General features: G+C 40.2%; 1 protein-coding gene across 2 annotated transcripts in view; it reads left to right on the top strand.

Moving 5' to 3' along the window:
* Positions 1-1052: 1052 nt before the first annotated feature.
* The window catches only part of RAMP1 (receptor activity modifying protein 1), a 62205-nt gene continuing 45484 nt past the window's right edge, over positions 1053-17773 (top strand). The window contains exon 1 of one of the 2 annotated variants that reach the window (XM_042466977.1): positions 1053-1202. In XM_042466977.1, coding sequence (XP_042322911.1) covers positions 1163-1202 — 40 coding nt within the window. In that variant the 5' untranslated portion in view covers positions 1053-1162. Of the gene's footprint in view, positions 1203-15228; positions 15336-17773 lie in introns of those variants that run through there. The other variant, XM_042466967.1, reaches the window with a different exon arrangement.

Genomic DNA, 17773 nt, shown 5'->3' with positions numbered 1-17773 from the left:
CTTTTTTTAAAATTACATTTCTAGTTCTTTTAAATTTTCTTTAAAAACATTGCATCTTACCCAGTTTTCACTCTAACCACATGAAGCCACGTACATGTAAAAACATTTAGGTTGCATGTATGACATTGTAACTTAAAGGTATTATTTTAATTTTGCTAGTTGTTTATGTCACAACTGTTATCACGAACTACATCCAGTGGTATACTGGTGTGACGATTAATGAGTAATCCTAGTACAAAACATTATCGAACATTACTGTATAGTGTGGTCTGGGAGGATGCCAATGTGGGTGGGGGGGTGACACCATGAGTTATTGCACCATTGATGCCAATGCTAGAGACCCCACTTCTTGTACACTATGCTATCTTGTGATACAGGGCATGATACATAATATGGTTCTATTAAAAAGTGAATAAATAGATCTTCTCCTACTTCGGGATCATTTTCTAGGTGATAATTTGATTCTGGACCAACTTGTTTCCCTCCCATGCCGCTTTCTTCCGCTTCATGTTTAGTCTAAGAGCCCTGCAGCGCTTGAAAGCTTACTCATTCCTGGAGGACTTGAGAAGAAGAGCAGCCTGAGTTTGGAGTTTGCTTCTGCCTTGCTTTTCTACTGAGCCCAGGTTGCTTCTGCACAGGGTGACCAGAGGTGGTGGTCCTCCTTTTCCAGGACATGTCCTCCATTTTAGCTTCCTGTCCAGGAGGGGGTTCCAAAAGGTCCTCTGCAGGACATGCCCTACATTTCAACCTTCTGCCTAGGAGAGATTCCAAATGGTCCTCCATTTGGAGCATCACTAAGGGTACCATTGAGCACAGGGTGACAAGTGGTGGTCCTTCCATTTTGCCTAGGATGTCCTCCATTTTTCGGTGCCTTTGTCCTTCTTGGAGGAGGGGCTGCTTCTTGGGGGTATGCTCCAAAGGGAGGGCATGTGGGAATCCCTCCTGGACAGGAACAGTCTGGGATGGAGGAGCTGTCCTGGGAAAGGATCAGGAGAGGGAGGTGGCTTCATCCATGCGGACCCTCCTTCTCCCCTCCTTCCCCCAAAGCCCAGCCTAGGAAGGAGGCTCTCTCTGTTTGCTCAGCTGCAGCAGCCTCCTCCAGTCTCCTTTGCCTGGGCTGGCTCTGGCTGGAGCTGCGGAGGAGTCCCAGGGAGGGAGAGGCATGGCTCTCCTCCTCCGGCGCTTCTGGTGGCTCAGCCTCGGTGAGTCTGACATGGAGGGGAGGGATTCCCAGGAAGGCAGGCAATGATCCCCCCTCTCTGTCCCCAAGGGCTGCCCTACACCTCCTGCATTGCCCCCCTTCTGCTCCATTTGGAGCATCCCTAAGGAGCCCATGGAGTTACAGGGGGACCAGACTTGGTCCTCCTCCTCCTTTGTATGCCAGGACCTGTCCTCCATTTCTCTCTCTTGGACCATAGGAAGGATCCCCCCTTTTTAAAAAATGCCCTCCAGTTTTAGAGCATCACTCCAAAGCATGGATTCACATTTGCAGCAGCTTCTTTGAGCCTGTTTTGTTTGGGTTCCTCCCTTTGGTTCCTAGCAGGACCAGGAAGCACCCATTTCATATTCCTATTATGAATGTTCTCAGCCTTGATTGGGTCGCGTCCTCCATTTTGTCCTCCATCCCCAGCATAGCAACGAAGCACCGATTTAATATTGCTATATGAGTGGGTGGTGGTTTTTTTAAAGTTTATTTTGGGCACGTCCTCCATTTTGTCAAGTGTCCTCCCTTTGGAGCATGGCAATGGAGCATGAATTTATATTTCTATGAGTGGTTGTTTTTTAGTATGTAGAGAGATCTTGTAGCACTTTTGAGACTCACTGAAAGAAAGAAGAGGGCAGCATGAGCTTTCCTAGGCTTCAATCTACTTCCTCAGATGCACATTATTATTATTATTATTATTATTATTATTATTATTATTATTATTATTATTATTATTATTTCAAAGATATAGCCATGTTAGTCTGTGGAATCAGTATATAGAGAGATCTTGCAGCCCCTTTGAGACTCACTGAAATAAAGAAGTGGGCAGAAGGAGATTTTGTAGACTTGAGTCTACTTCCTCGGATGCATATTATTATTATTATTATTATTATTATTATTATTATTATTATTATTATTTAAAGATATAGCCCTGTTAGTTTGTGGAATCAGTCTGTAGAGAGATCTTGCAGCATCTTTGAGACTCACTGGAAGGAAGAAGTGGGCAGAAGGAGATTTTGTAGACTTCAGTCTACTTCATCAGATGCATATTATTATTATTATTATTATTATTATTATTATTTATAGTCATATTAGTCTGTAGAATCAGTCTGTACTTGTAGCCCCAGCACGAGCTTTGATATTCTTCGGTCTACTTGTTCAGATGCATATTATTATTATTATTATTATTATTATTATTATTATTCAGAGATGTAGCCGTCTACTTCCTCAGATGCTTTTGGTGGATGGAAAGCTAGTGGCAGACCTAGATAAGCCATTAGTGTGTAAGATTATCAATTCAAATGCAAAACCCACATGCTAATGGCATAGATAGAGGTCTGTCCCTGGCTTTCCACTCCATCAAATGTATCTGAGGAAGTAGAGGTAAGTCTAGGAAAGCTCCTGCTGCCAACTTTTTTCTTCCAGTGAGTCTCAAAGGGGCTACAAGAGCTCTCTGTAGACTGATTCTACAGACTATACAGTAGCATTGGTTTTTTTAATAGGTTTTCTAGGGTCACGTCCTCCATTTTGTGATTCTTGTTGGGTGCCTTCAAATCTTTCTCAACCTATGGAGACCCTAAGGTGAACCTGTCTTGGGGTTTTCGTTGGCAAGATTTGTTCAGAGGAGGTTTGCCATTGTCTTCCCCTGAGGCTGAGAGAGTGTGACTTGTCAAAGTTCACCACCCAGTGGGTTTTTATGCTCCAGTTAGGAATCAAATCCTGATCTCCAGAGTCGTAGTCCAACGCTCAAACCACTACACACCGGAAAATGCAGTGCTACTTTTTGTTTGTTTGTTTGTTTGTTTGTTTGTTTCCCTCAGTGTTGTTGGACATCCTTTGTGTTTCCTCAGTTTATTTACCTGCATTGGGTTAATCCTTGGAGGCAGCCAGGGATCAGTGTTTGGGGAGGGGATACTGGACATTGGGTTACCAGTTTGGAAACTGGAGATGGCTCTCTTCCTGTGATGGTTGTGTAGAAGAATGAATTTCAGCAGATGCCGCAACCAAGTAATAAGCAATACCTGCACTTGCTACCAAAACTCCCTCTTCTACAGACTCATTCATAGTCAGGGAGACCAGATGGGTCCTCACTGCTAAGGAGGACAAGGCACCATGAAATGGAGGACATTCAAGACAAAATGGAGGGCACAACCAAATGGAAGCTGAAAACGCTCACAGAAATGTAAACTCATGCTTCTTAGTCATGCTCAAAATGGAGGAATGAATTTCAGTGCCATCATTGATGAGTGAGACGGTTGCAGTGGGATGTGTTTAATGTAATTTGATAGTTTGCGTATGTGTGGGTGGGTATAAGTGGATGTTGTTTTGTTACTGTAGTGTTTTATCTGCTATTTATTTCCAACGATTTATACTTGGCTCTTTGTTTTTGTGTTGCTTTTTTTTCTTTTTGTGTGATTTTCTTTTGTTTTATTGTTGTTCCCATTCGAAACTAAATACACTCGTCCCTCCACATTCGCTGGGGTTAGGGGCATAGGACCCCCGTGAATGTGGAAAAAACACAAATACCAAAAACCCTATGTTTTTACCTGAGAGCACACCTCCCTAGGAATCTCTAGGTCCTCCAGTGCAACTCAGTGGTCAACATCTGCCAGATGTTGACCAAAGAATTGCACCGGAGGAGCTACAAATGCCTAGTGGAGTGTTCTCTCTAGGGATCTCTAGGTCCTTCAGTGTGACTTTTGGTTAAAGTTGACCATAGAGTTGCAGTAGAGGACCTAGATATTCCTAGAGAGAACATATTAATAAAATCCATGAATCAAATCTACAGACGTCAAAGCCACAAATGTGGAGGTACAAGTGTACATTTTAATGCAAAACGGAGGATGTTTTGGGAATTCCTCCTTGACAGAAGGCAGAAATGGAGGGCAGGTCCAGGAAAAGAAGGACACCTGGTCATCCTCTTCAAAGTACAGGAGCCCTCTTCAGTTTTCACTCTGGTAACCGTGCCCCTTCCTCCTCAGAGGCTAGTTGGGAAGGACTGCGATGTCACTGGAACCAGAGAGAAGGGATGTCTACTTGCCCACCTTGGGCACCACCTGGGACTGAACAGAAGCTGCCACCTTGGCATGCCTTTTACATGACCTGTCCTACATTTCAATCTTCCGTCCAGGCGGAATACCAAAATTCCATTTGGAGCATTGGCTTTGACTTTTGCAGATTTAATTATTCACGGATTTGGGTGCTATGTTCTCTCTAGGAATCCCTTGGTCCTCCAGCGTGACTCTGTGGTCAACTCTCAGAAGTCATGCTGGAGGACCTAGAGATTCCTAGAAAGAACACTTCTCTAGGCGTTTGTAGGTCCTCTCTGGGCATTTGTAGGCTTCATGGTCATCTTTTGGAAGTTCTTGACTACAGAATTGCCCTGGAGAACCTAGAGTTTCCTAGAGAGAAGTTTTCCCACTTTCACAGTGGTTCTGTGTCCCTAACCCCAGTGAGGGCCCACTGTATTTGAGTGTTGTTCAGTTTTCTTTGCTCGTGCCCTACATTTTTCTTTAATGTCCTACATTTTGTGGTGCCCTCCCCCCCCCATGTCCAGTGGAAAGGACTGAGGCGGGCAACTCAACTGCTCCTCACTTTCTCGGCTACACTTCCACGGTTCATGGTACCACTTGTCTAGCCTTTGAGACTATTACTCATTGAACAAGTGAAGCTGGTGAACTATGTTCTGCAAGGAACAGCTACCTTTTCTTACCTTTTTGCCCCTGCTTGCTGCCTCTATTTTTTATTTTTATTGGGTTTTTTAAAACCTTTTTTCTTAAATCAGATTAACACCATTCTAACAATTAACTACTGTATTACAGAAATAAAATATCTGCCTCGGTTACATCAATAGTTGGGTTTTAAAAATTAAAATGTGGATCTTATCATTTTTTTTTGTGGATAGTGATTCTGTCCATAAATCACTATGGAATATGGAGTTGTCCCTTCTCAGCCATGGAAACCCACTGGGAGACCTGGACATGTCACACTCTCTCAGCCACAGAGAAAGGCAAAAGCAAACCCCCTCTAAACAAATCTTGCCAAGAAAACTCCATGTGTTAGGGTTCCCATAAATCAAAAGCAATGAAAGCACACAACAACAACACAGGTGAAACTCTCTGACCCTGTTCCATGTACTTAATAAAAGGCCAATCACATAGTCTTAAAAGTATCATAATCCCACCCTGTGGGTGGATAAGTCCAATTTTCCCTTGTCTAGCAATTTTCAAAGGCATAGCTGTGTTAGTCTGTATCCATATATGAATAATAATAATAATAATAATAATAATATTTTTATTTGTATACCACTTTTCCTTCAGATCAAAGCAGTTCACAACATACAAGCTACATGTCACATGCTATAGCAATACAATACATCAACAGTGACATCAGCGATCTCATACAATTCAACAAAATGAAAGGACCTCGTAGCACCTCTGTGACTGAAGAAGTTTGTAGCATGAATTTTCATCATTCAGTCTGCCTTACCAGATGCATCTACAAAAGCTTATGCTACCAACTTCTTTCTCTGAGTCTCAAAAGTGCTACAAGGTACCGTTCCTTTCTGTTTTTTGGCCCAAACAACGAGGTAGAAAGAAAAAAGGATGGGCAAGGAGAGCGGGAGGAAACACAGGTGAGCAATAAGAAACAGCAGCAGCCTAGTCCTTGCATTTGAGATAAAGAAGGCAGCATCTCCTCCCTCCATCCTTCTTTCTTTCTCTCTGGCTGGCCTGCTTCCTGGGACAATTGGGGAAATGTGTAGCTAAGAGGAATCTCCTGTCTCCTCTCCTGCTTAACCTTTTTGGGCAGCACATCTCTGCAGACAAGGCCAACCCAAATAATGCCCTGAACCCCCTGGGCAAGGAGCACCTTCTGTCTCATGGCTTCTCTAGAAGTCCAAAATCCAGCAAAGTGAAACTGTATTCTGCTGGGTTTTACTTTAAGCAAATGGGAGTACAGTTGGTCCTCCATATATGTGGCTTTGACGTTTGCAGATTTGATTACTTGTGGTTTTGATTAATATGTTCTCTCTAAGAATCTCTATGTATGCTTCTGCTGGAAGCTGACCATAGAGTTGTGCTGGAGAACCTAGAAGTTGCTAGAGAAAACGCATCTCTAGGCATTTGTAGTAGGTTATCCAGCATGATTTTACAATCACCTTCTGGCAGATGTTGACCATACAGTTGCACTGGAGGACTTGGAGATTCCTAGAAAGGTGTTCTCATTGTGTTTTTTTATTTGCAGTTTTCCCACATTCATGGAGGTCCTTCACCCTAACCTCAGCGAATGTGGAGGGGCCACTGTATACTTCAAAAGTCCCTGATGGCAATTCGCTATCATAGGAGTTCATCATACGGGACGAATTCCGTGCAGAAACTAAATTTAAACTGAATTCAACCCGCATTTGTGGGATGTTTTTCAGACGACGTTTGCGTGAAAGAGAAATAACTCAAAAATACCCAAACGCATAGTAGTTGAAACCAGCTCCTTTTTTACTTTCACTAAATTGCAAAAGTACAAAGCATCTTTCCATTTGGTTTACTTTTACTTTATTTCCCTATCACTCCTGTTTCTGCACAGGATTTTACCAATTCACTCTCCATGTGATAAACTTCATAGGAGTTTATCATATGGGAGTAATTTCTCTTAATTTTGAATGAAAAGAAAGTGGGGCCAGAATGCATTCATGTGAATTCGCTAGTTCAGCGAATTTACGTGAATTCGAATTGCGTTCGAACTGACTTCCCATTGCCCGAAAATAGCTTGCCATTCCCCGAAATTGTGTGTGATCACCTCTCACGCAATAACGTGAAACCCCATGATTGCGTTCAGACTAAGTTCCCATTGCCTGAAATTGCATGTAGTAGTCTATCACACAATAATGTTAAACCCCATGATTGCATTCAGATTGCCATTGGATTATACTTCCAGTTTCCCTTGTCTGATAATGTCCATTGTTAATAGCTGGCCAAACAACCTGCCTCCCCCTAGTTATGAAGCCTTCCTTTCTTTCAGGTGTCAAGCTTGGGCAAGGAAATATAGTTGCTTCCTGTGGAGGCATGGGGCCATTTCACACTCACGATGCACCTAGCACCAATATACTTGACAGGCAGCCTGTTTCTCATGTTTTAAATACATTACTTCCAAACATTCTTGTGTATAGAAGAGAACAATGTACTGACGACTCAGAGCATGTGAAACTATGTGGGTTCTCCTGAACACGCACATAATGTATTTCCATAGTTCAACCCCTGCTGCACTGTACAAAAGGGCAGCATGCTTGACTTCTCTGATGCATTGAGCCAGTTCACTACTTCCCAAAAGATCAGTGGCATTTTTATACAGGCAAAGTACTACTTTTTTTAAAATGCCTCTGCTGCTTCTCAGACCTGGCCCTTCGTAATCCTTCAGTGTTTTTTTTTCCTTTAGCCTTTTGGGGTTTGAATGTATGTACTTGGTGACTTCCTGAAGCCTATCTACAAGAAAATAAATACTGAGGAAAATGTGCCATGTATTTTCCAGAGCTCAGAAACACTGATAATACAGGCCTGCAAACATGAGAGATATAAGAATGTTTTTTAAAAATGTATGCTGGCTTTAGAGAAATTTGGCTTTCTAATTCCAAAAAAGACCTCTCACATTTGCTCCATCTCATGCAGGTTCCCCCCCCCCAACTTGTTTTGACATTTTTGTGTTGTAATATGTGATGGAATGAAATGATCCTGTAAAGGATTATCCTGCAAAGAGTTAATGTAGAATAGTCGAATAGACTTTCAAAAGACTTTAATTCATTGAAATGAAACATGAAAATCCATTGAAAAGCACTAAAAAAACCCTGCACTGGTACATCAGTGTTCACACTTAATCACAGCTGAATAACACCTGAATTTATAAAAATAACTACTTTGTGAAAGAACTGAGTGTGGTACAACATTTTTATTTTGTTTTTCAAATTCAGCACCCAAAAATACATTTAAAATGGTCTAATATTGAGGGAGAGGACTTCATCACAAGCATATATTTGCATCCACACCTTTACATTTTTTTCTTATCCAGTGTGAAGTTTGTATATTCAACTAGTCAACTTTCAAGTACTCTCTCCCAGGAGCTCATTAACATTGGAGGATGTTTAGCTTTTACTTGTTGTATCAAGAACATACAGCAGATCAATGTCTTTTAAAAATGGCCACAGACCAAACCATGCTGTGCACAGGCTGAGGACACCCCAGTATTTGCTTTCTCCCACAGGGTTGCTACGATATTCCTCCATTATCATTATCATCATCATCTTTATTTATTAGTTACCTTTCTTTTTCCAAAATTAGCACTCAGGGTGCTTTACAGTTTAAAACAAACCCAATATAGCTAAAACACACAACTGAGTTTATCTTGTGTTCCTCAAATTCAGCACCGAAAAAGGTCCATTAAACAGAATTAGTCACGATATTAAACCAATTTTAAACATACTGTACAATTAAAAATAATAAAAAAGCAGTTTCATAAAGTAGCATTGAAACAAGGTCGCATCCTCCTAAAAGCCCTTTCTTTAGAAACCTTCTGTTCTACAACTAAATCAGAATTAAAATGTGTTTGCCTGCAAGCAGGAGGACAGCAAAGAGCATCATTCTGGCCTCCTCCGGAGCCTAGGAACAACCACTGAAAGGCCCTATCTTGCGTCTCCACTTGCCATGCCTCTAAAGGTGATGAGACTTGGAGAATGACCTCTAATAATAAATAAATAAATAAATAAATAAATAAATATGTTATATCCCGCCTCATCTGTACTCAGGCAATTGGGGGACTCTCTTATCTGAGACAGACCCATTTGGGGAGATATGATCTGTCAGCCTGTACCTAAGCCATTTAGTTTTTTTTAAAAAGGCCATTTGATCAGGCGGATATACTTTTTATTTTCCATGGCTATCATAGTAAAATGTGGTCACCTTTGGTGTTGCAAATTGCTGGTCTTGTTATGGCATACTGAGGGAAAGTGCAAAGAGACGCTGGGTAAATGGATAGAACTTGCAGTGGAAGGTCGAAGTAAATGGCCTTTCTGGTTTCCTGCAGCACCACCTATAGCTTTATTGCTGTGCATGGATGTATTCATGAGGCTTATAAATGCTTCTGAAGCAAGGGACTATAATCTATGGAACACGTGCTAAAATAAAATCTTAGTCATAAAGATGTTGCAAGATGCCTTACCCGTCCCTTTTTATTACTGTTATTATTATTACACTCAAATAGATTGCCACAGCTGTCTCTCTGGGAAGGAAAAAAATCCTCATGGTTATGCAGGAAGAAGACATCTATCTTTTATCAGTATAAGCAGGCAGCATGCCTGTTTTCATAGCTCTGCAAGAAGCCATGCAAATCCAGTTTGCATATGCAGTGTTTTCTTTCTCTGCAGTTGCAGATCACCCACTTTTTTTTCTTTATGTAAATCATAGTCAATAAATTACAGAAAACAGGTCCCGGGTTTGCTGACGATAAAGATCAAGGAATTGATTATGATGACCTTATATTTTAATTAATCATAAATAAGGAATGTGGTCTGGAGTACTTGGATTTTTCCATTTTATTGTTACAACAATCTGTCAGATCAGCTAGGCTTAAAGATTGTGATTGATTTCATAACTGAGTAGAGGTTTGAATCTGGACCTCTTGAATCCTAGTCAGGTCTTCTAAGCATTAACCTCACCCTGTCCCTCTGTTTTGGTTAAGTCAAATATGGAATTTTACATGTGTTTTCCAAGGTTCTTGTACATAGAAATGATGGAATAAATGTGACAAGTTCCTTTCTATCTGTCCATTATTCCTACATTCAAAATTTGAGACAAATACGGAAAATGAGAGCAACTATTTTTGGTATCTTTCATATTAGCTAAACTTTCCAGCTTCTTGATCAGTATCTAAGCTGAGAAATGAACATTTGCTTATGGACTGTAGGACTGTTTGAAGAATGGTCAGTTTCCTTTCTTCCTGTTTCTTTTATGCACTTTCCTCTGCAGAAAGACTCTATTGAATAATGCATTGGGTTGTTCTATATATATAATGGCCTTATCTGTACAACATAATTAACTATTTACTACTGTTTATCTTATAATTCTTTGCTGGGCAACAACAGATAGCACAAGTCAGACTCCTTTTGCTTTAAATTATGTATACAAGAAATAACAAGGTGATCATATGTTGGATGAAAAATATGTTTCTTGTTATACAAAACATATTTATACAAAATATGTTTCTAGTTATACCAGATCCATTTTTATCCCTAAGTCCTGTTCTTCTCTTTCATAAAGAGGTTGATGTCATGTTTCTTTGATTTTAAACGTCACCTAAGCAAATTGGACATTTTAGACTCTAGAATCATGTTTTGTTGCAGAATTCACAGAAAACTGGACCTTCAAGGTAGATCTGAACATTTATAAATAATATCCATGAATTTAATCCACCTGCCATGTACAATTAAAAAAAATACAAGCAAAAACAGCAAAAGTAAAAAAAACATATCCCAACAAATCTGCATTTGTGTTGGTCACTTTATTTTATTTTGTAAAAAGGCAGGACTGCCAGCTTGTTGTTGCTTTTCTTATTGCCTTCAAGTTGACTCCAAGCTATGGTGACCCTATTGTAGAGTTTTAAAAGGTATATTGAGAGAAGGTTTGTCGTTGCCTTTCTTTTTGGCTGGGAGAGTATGACTTGCTCAAGGATGCCCAGTAGGCTTTCATGGCTCAGCAGAGATCCAAACTCCATTTAGTATAGACTTCACAACTCAGTCCTACGTCAACAAGCAAGGCATGTTGACTCTTACCCCTACCACGCCAGCAGCTACTTAGATACTCCACGTGATGTGAAAATATGTTTTCTGGCTCTGGGTGTTTGGACATTGTGGAACATCCTTGATTCTGCACCTACCAAACTATTGCCAGTATCTATTCTGGTCTTTCCCCCTTTGTTGAGACATCTTTATTTGTCTATGGCAAAGATCTGGATTTCTTGAGTTTAACTGATCAGTAAAATGATGGTTGTCCATATAATTTTATATGGCCAATTTTATTTTAAAGTGCACCTTTATCTGATAAATATCTTAATATGGTCTCGATATAGTTTGAATTTATTTTATTCATTAATTTAATTTGTCAGGATGCTAAATTAAGGCAATAAAATTAATTAAGACAATAAAATTAATTTATTAAATAGCATGTATAGAAGTAAACCTGTTAAGCTGAGAGCCTGTACAGACAGGTCAGAATAAAGCTGCTTCAGGTCACTTTGGAGGTGTGCTGTTTAAAATGAAGCATGCGTCATAAGAGGCCAGAAGCTGCACCAAAGCCACACGCCAGTCCTAAGGACTGGAACGCAGCTTTGGCACAGCTTATGGCCTTTTAAGATGTGTGTATCATTTAAACAGCATACCTCCAAAGTGACCCAAACAGCTTTATTTTGGCCTATTAACCAGTGCCTTGGGATTAGTGCCAAGTTGATCAGAATTCCACAAATATGGGAGCCTGGTCAGCACTGACAACACACACTTTGCGACTGCCACCACTCAAGCAGGGCCATTCAGAAGAGAGGAGATTGTGATGAGAGGAGAGTGCTACCATCCTTATAGGTCAGGTGTGGCTAACACTGGCCCATCAATCAAAAGGTGAATGAGAGCTCTTGATGGATGGAAATTCTGGCTTTCACAATATTTTGGAAGTCAAAAATCTTGTGAGGCATGAGAATCACTTGGTTCACAGAGCTCAGTCTCATTGCTGCTGGGTTGTGTAACTATGAACCTGGGGAATATTAATTTTAGCTCAAGCAGTGGGCTGAGTTACAGGCAGCCCTGGGATCTTACCAATGTTTACGGAGATGCTGGGATAAAGGTTTGCAGAGGCAAGACTCTTCAATCAATTGTACTTTATTAAAGGGAATACATCAAATACGCACACACGCGCACACATAAGAGCTAGGAAATGAAGAGGTGAAATCAGGATCAGGAGGCTTCACTGACACTGATAATTACCATTGAAGTGGTTGCTTCTTGAAGATGAAGTCCGATAGTGGGACCTGGGGCGCTTGGAGTGTGGCAGTGGCAGATCAGAACTAGTGGGATTCAGAGTGATGTGGAGTCAACCTGAAGTCCAAACTAACCCAAGGAACAAAGGAAATTGGGGATCTTTTATAAGGACAAACCAGCCTGGGGCAAAGACTGGGTGACCTACATCAAAGAGTCCGAATCTGCGCAGGAATGGCCACTCGAGATGGAGGTCTGTGAGGTGTAAATTGGGAGTGTAAATCAGGCGCTCTTTCTGAGTGACAGGCATCCTGTTGTAAATCACCTAGCTTTCCTGAGATGTGATGGTGAATCTCCTCTTATCGCAACTCCCAAGCTGCCTATGTAGTCTCTTTACCTTTTCATCGAGGGTACATTTGCGGTCATGGTGGGGCAAACCTCACCACATTTTATATCAAAATAGAAGACTTTGGGCTTCTCGTAACAGTTGGCACCCAGCCAACCCACTACCTCCTGGAGTATGACAGTTCCCCCAGGCATGTGGTGGCCAGGCTGATGATGGCCACAAAGGATTTCTTTTTTGTTACATGTAACAAATGTAACATTTGTTAGTAAAATGTGATGTGGAGGATTGATTTGGTCTAAGATTCTGGAGACCAGGATTAGATTCCTAGTTTGGCCATAAAGCCCACTGGGTGACCTTCGAGAAGTCACATGCGTTCAGTCTCAGGGGAAGGCAATGGCAAACCTTCTCTGAACAAATATTGCCAAGAAAACCCCATGATAGGTTTGCCTTAGGGTCACCATAAGTCGGAAACAACTTTAAGGCACACTCACCATCACAAATTATTAGTGAAATAGTTGGCATCTTTTGGAGGGGAAAAATGCCTTTAGCTCTGGAAATGTACAAATAAGATAATTTCTTAATTTGTTATTCCGTCCAATTGCCACAACTCGCTCACATACTTAATGAAGTCAGCAATACTAATTAAGAGCTGTGGGTTTAGCTTAAGCAGCTCAGTCACATTCTGTCTACCACTAACACTGAATTAAGACCACACTAAGACAGGAAAATCAGCCATGAGCCAAATAACTGTGGTTTAGTTGACTAAGCCAGCTACGCACATATGCTAGACCTTTGGGTCAGTGGCCTCCAAACCCTCACTCTTTTTCAATATGTTTATTGCAAATTCAGTCTGCAGTCTTTCAGTTTGAATATTAAGTTATGACCCGGTCTGAGCCAGTAATTCCACAGTGGATCCACACTGGATTTTAGTCAAAACTTTAAAGTACCATCCAGTGTGGTGCAATAGTTTGAGCATTGGTCTAAGACTCGGGACCCAGGGTTTGAACCCCAGCTTGACCACATAAACCCACCTCAGGAAAAGGCAATGATGAATTCATCTGAAGAAATTTGCCAAGAAAACTGTGTAATAATTTCACCTATGGGTCGCCATAAGTCGGAAATGACTTGAAGGCATACAACAACAACAACAACAAAACATTGTTCTAAACCCATTGTAGAGATAGGGTTCAACATCTTGGGTGGCTGCTTTTAAAGTTTGGTTAAAATCTGGAGAAGAGTCACCAGTCCACTGACATGGATGCCTCAAAACACCAGTGGATGTTGAATCCAGAGAATGGCATTTGCCTCTTTGTTCTCAAGCACAAGCTCCACTTCTGGCACCCATCCATGTCACAGACATTCATTCCAAAGGTACATTCTCACCTCACATTTTCTATTAACTGAATCAAAGAACTGAGAGGAGTCAAATGATTTTACATCTTGTCAAGCACAAGAAGATGTATTATTTCCCTGGCAGATTACAATTGTTTTTAGATCAGAAAATGTGCATTCATTCAGTTTCTATTACATGTAGAATGTAGCTGTTTCTTCCCATTCCTAACCAGCTGCCTTCAGATACATAGGAGGAGCTGTGCTCTTGGAATATTTATTATGTTGGATTGGATACTTCAGTTCCTCATAATTGTTCTGAGAACTGTGAATGCCACAAATGTAATCCTTCCGCGGTGGTGGGTGTTTTTGTTTTTGTTTCTTTTACTTTTCTGTTAGAGCAGAACCAATCTATGGAGACAATAGAAGTCTTTAAACAGCATTTGATCATCCTTAAAAGCCATTTTCTTTTATTAAATTACATTTCTCATTAATAAGGTGAGTAGCATAGGACTTAAGTTTAGTAGAGACTTCACAACTGGTTCTAAAAAATTGAATTCTTTGGTTAGGTTTTTAAAAAAATTAGTAGCGTTAAAGTAGGTAACATGAAGTAGCCAACTGTGGAAATAGTAAAAGCTTAAAAACATTTATTTGTATGAAACTTATCTGGAATCTTCCAGGCCGATGACGACTAGTTTGATGAAATGGATGAAACGAAATTTTGACTCTAGCAATTACAGTCCTTAACCTTTGCTTTACACCAAGTTCAGTATGAAATGGACTCAAACAAGCATTTTTTTTAAAAAAAAAGCTAGTTTACTGATCAATCTTGACATATATATAGTTTGAAAACTTTAATTTTTCAGCTTTAATTTCCCCTTTGCAGACTGGAAGAGAAGTATGTACATCTAATGCTCACAACACCTTGTTCTTATAGTGGGAGTCCACTGCCACTATAAGGTTGCCATCTGGTTGCCCTTCTCCTCCATTAAAGAAAGAAGGAAGGAAGGAAGGAAGGAAAGAAAGAAAGAAAGCTTGGTGTTACCAGTGGGAGTTTGTAATAATAATAATTAATTAATAATTTGTTTTATTTATATACTGCTATTCCAAGATCATAGCGGTGAACAGCAAGTAAGCTAATTAGCAAGTAAGCTAATTTGCCCCCAACAGTCTGGGTACTCATTTTAGTGACCTCGGAAGGATGTAAGCCTGAGTCGAGCTTGGGCCCTTTTGCTGGTCTTGAACTCGCAACCTTGTGGTTTTGAGTGAATGGCTGCAGTACAGGCATTTAACCACTGCGCCACCAGGGTACGTCTAGTCCTGTTAGGCTGAAAAGGTTGCAGCCTGCAAGGTACTGGTCTGATGTGTATTTTAGAGGTAGGTCCAACCTCCTCCCCATGTGATGGCTAGGACACATGAAAATGCAGGCTTATGGGCTGCATTTATGGGAAAGGGTAAGTAATCTTTCCCTAAATATTATTGAATTCTTTTAAAAAGCAGATTACTGAATATACCAAGCAGTGGAACACATTCAGTTAGCTACTTTAGGTAAGGCCAAAAAGGAACAGGAATAAATTCTAGCCACCAAATGAGCATATTTATTAAAGGGCCAACCAGGCAGAAGTTGAGAAATGGTCAGTCACTTTTGAAATAAAAGCAAACATTGGTTTAGCTAACCAAGGCTTGCTATCAGGATTCTTCTCCGTGGTCTCTGTGCCTCACACAATAGGGTTTTGCGCCTGCAGAAATGACCACTCGCAGAACCACAGTTAAAGGTAAGCAGCCTCTTCATCCAAAAGAGAATTCATCAAAACAGCTTACAAGATCAGGGTAATTGGGGACCTAAGACATTTGCATCTTAGATTTTGTGGATTTCACAAAACTATTTTTATGGGAGCTGAGCAATACTTAGAAAGGTATTAGAGACCAAACTGACCATCAAATAGCCTATTAGCTAATGATGTGCTCTGTGGATGTTTCCTGCAGGTACCTCTTTTACATAATGCTGTTTCAATGAGAATGTGTGGAGAGTCAGTCTTGGATTGTAAAGCAGACTTTTGTGCCTACAGATGCTAGGAATTATCTGAGTGGCTTCCTTGTTCAGAGATATGTTCTAGCATGGAGGAGAGAGTTTGTTGCACTTGGAACTGAAGGTGTAACCTTAAAAAAGGTGAAAATGTAGTTTATGACATGGCCAGGGCTAATTAAGATTTACTTTATCCTTCCATAGGCAGGTGAAGACTTTTTTATTTGGCTGGCATTTGAGGACTAAGGAAAGGGCCTTTCATAACATGGTATATTGCTTATATTCTTTTGCTTTTTAAATGACCATGCTCTTAACTGCTTTTAATTCTGTTGACAGAGTAATTATATTTTAACTTTTGTAGGTATACATTTAGCTGTATCTGTTTTAACTTTTGTAAGCTATCTTGAGTCCCACGGTTGGGGGAAAGGAAAAGTGTAATTTGATGATGCTTCAGTTAAACATACCTCATTATGTGATGATGATGATGATGATGATGATGATGATGATGATGCCTTTCATCATCAACACTTAACAGTGCAGTCCTATATGATTCTACTGAGAGGTCTGTTTAACTGAAGCATAATTATATTCCAATATCAAATACTCCATTGCTATGCAAGATCAGAAAATTAGGCAGTGGGATGTTTACCAACTTGGTTTTAATAATACGGATGGACTCTGATGTCAGACCTTGAGAGAACTTTGAGAAATGAATCTAGGCCTTGTTTCCATTTACAGCTACCTAAAGTAATATGGACAGGATCCATTTTTCTTTCATCATTGTTATTGTTCTGGCCAAATTTTGCCTACAGATCGGTGAAAACATGCAACACCCAGCATACTAATCATTCTGCTACCATTGTGATGGTGACCAGATCCCCAAAGACAAATGGCTCCTGCTGGAAAAGGAACGAGCATTTGATTTTGACGTGGGCATTTTTGTATTAAGGCCCGTATTTATTACAGCTGCAATTTGTTACTCAGGAAACACATCCTGTAACAAAATAAACACACAGTACAGGCCACAGATGTATGGTTTTGTTCTGTACCATAAACCCAGGGAGGCACTTTAATACAACTGAGAGAACCTTTCAAGCTGATAAGGCCAAATATTGAATTAAGCAGAGTATCAGAAATGCACTTTAGTAGCCAAGCTTTTCAAACAAGTATGTACCTGTTAGGAGTCAGATGACTCAGGTTGATATCCTGTGCACACTGACATTACAGCATGGCTCAATTAATTTAGCAGGACTTTATTCTGAGTATTTACATGGGTGTGTACTGCAAATATAGAAATATATATCCATTTATTTGTGAAAAGTTTTTTTGAGCATACCTTGTCTGTTATATCAGGAGTATAAGAGCAAGACAAGAACTTGGAAAGTCTTTTGTTTTGGGCCACAATGGATCCTGGGAGATTATGGGGGGGGGGGGGGCGCTAAGCTCTGGGCCTGAATAAAATTAGTACTATTTAAAACACAATATCTGATTTAAAATATGAAGAGCAGCAAAAGCAATTAAAAAGAGCAAAAAGACTAAAATTGCAAACCAGTTCTAGAATGGCACAGACAAAAAAATTAGATAGACTGGAATGCTAATGCTGGCCCACAGTACTCTAGATATGTAAAATTGTATGTGTGATCATTATGTCAATGACAGTTAAAATTAATTGTGGGTCATCAAAATTGGTAAAATTTCAAATTTCAAATGCCATGATTTCAGGGTTTGGGCTCTAATCCAACAGAGCATTGTGTAGAGGAGCAAGAGCTGCAAACACAGTCCTTTCAAAAAATCCTAACATCCCAATGATTTTGAAACAGTTCAGGGCAATTTTACCTAGTTTTATGTGAGGTTTTGTAGTAGTTC

The sequence above is a fragment of the Sceloporus undulatus genome, chromosome 1 (genome assembly GCF_019175285.1).
Source record: "Sceloporus undulatus isolate JIND9_A2432 ecotype Alabama chromosome 1, SceUnd_v1.1, whole genome shotgun sequence".
Taxonomy (NCBI): Eukaryota; Metazoa; Chordata; class Lepidosauria; order Squamata; family Phrynosomatidae; genus Sceloporus; species Sceloporus undulatus.
The sequence above is the reverse complement of the archived record's forward strand: the minus strand, read 5'-3'. Positions and strand labels throughout refer to the sequence as shown.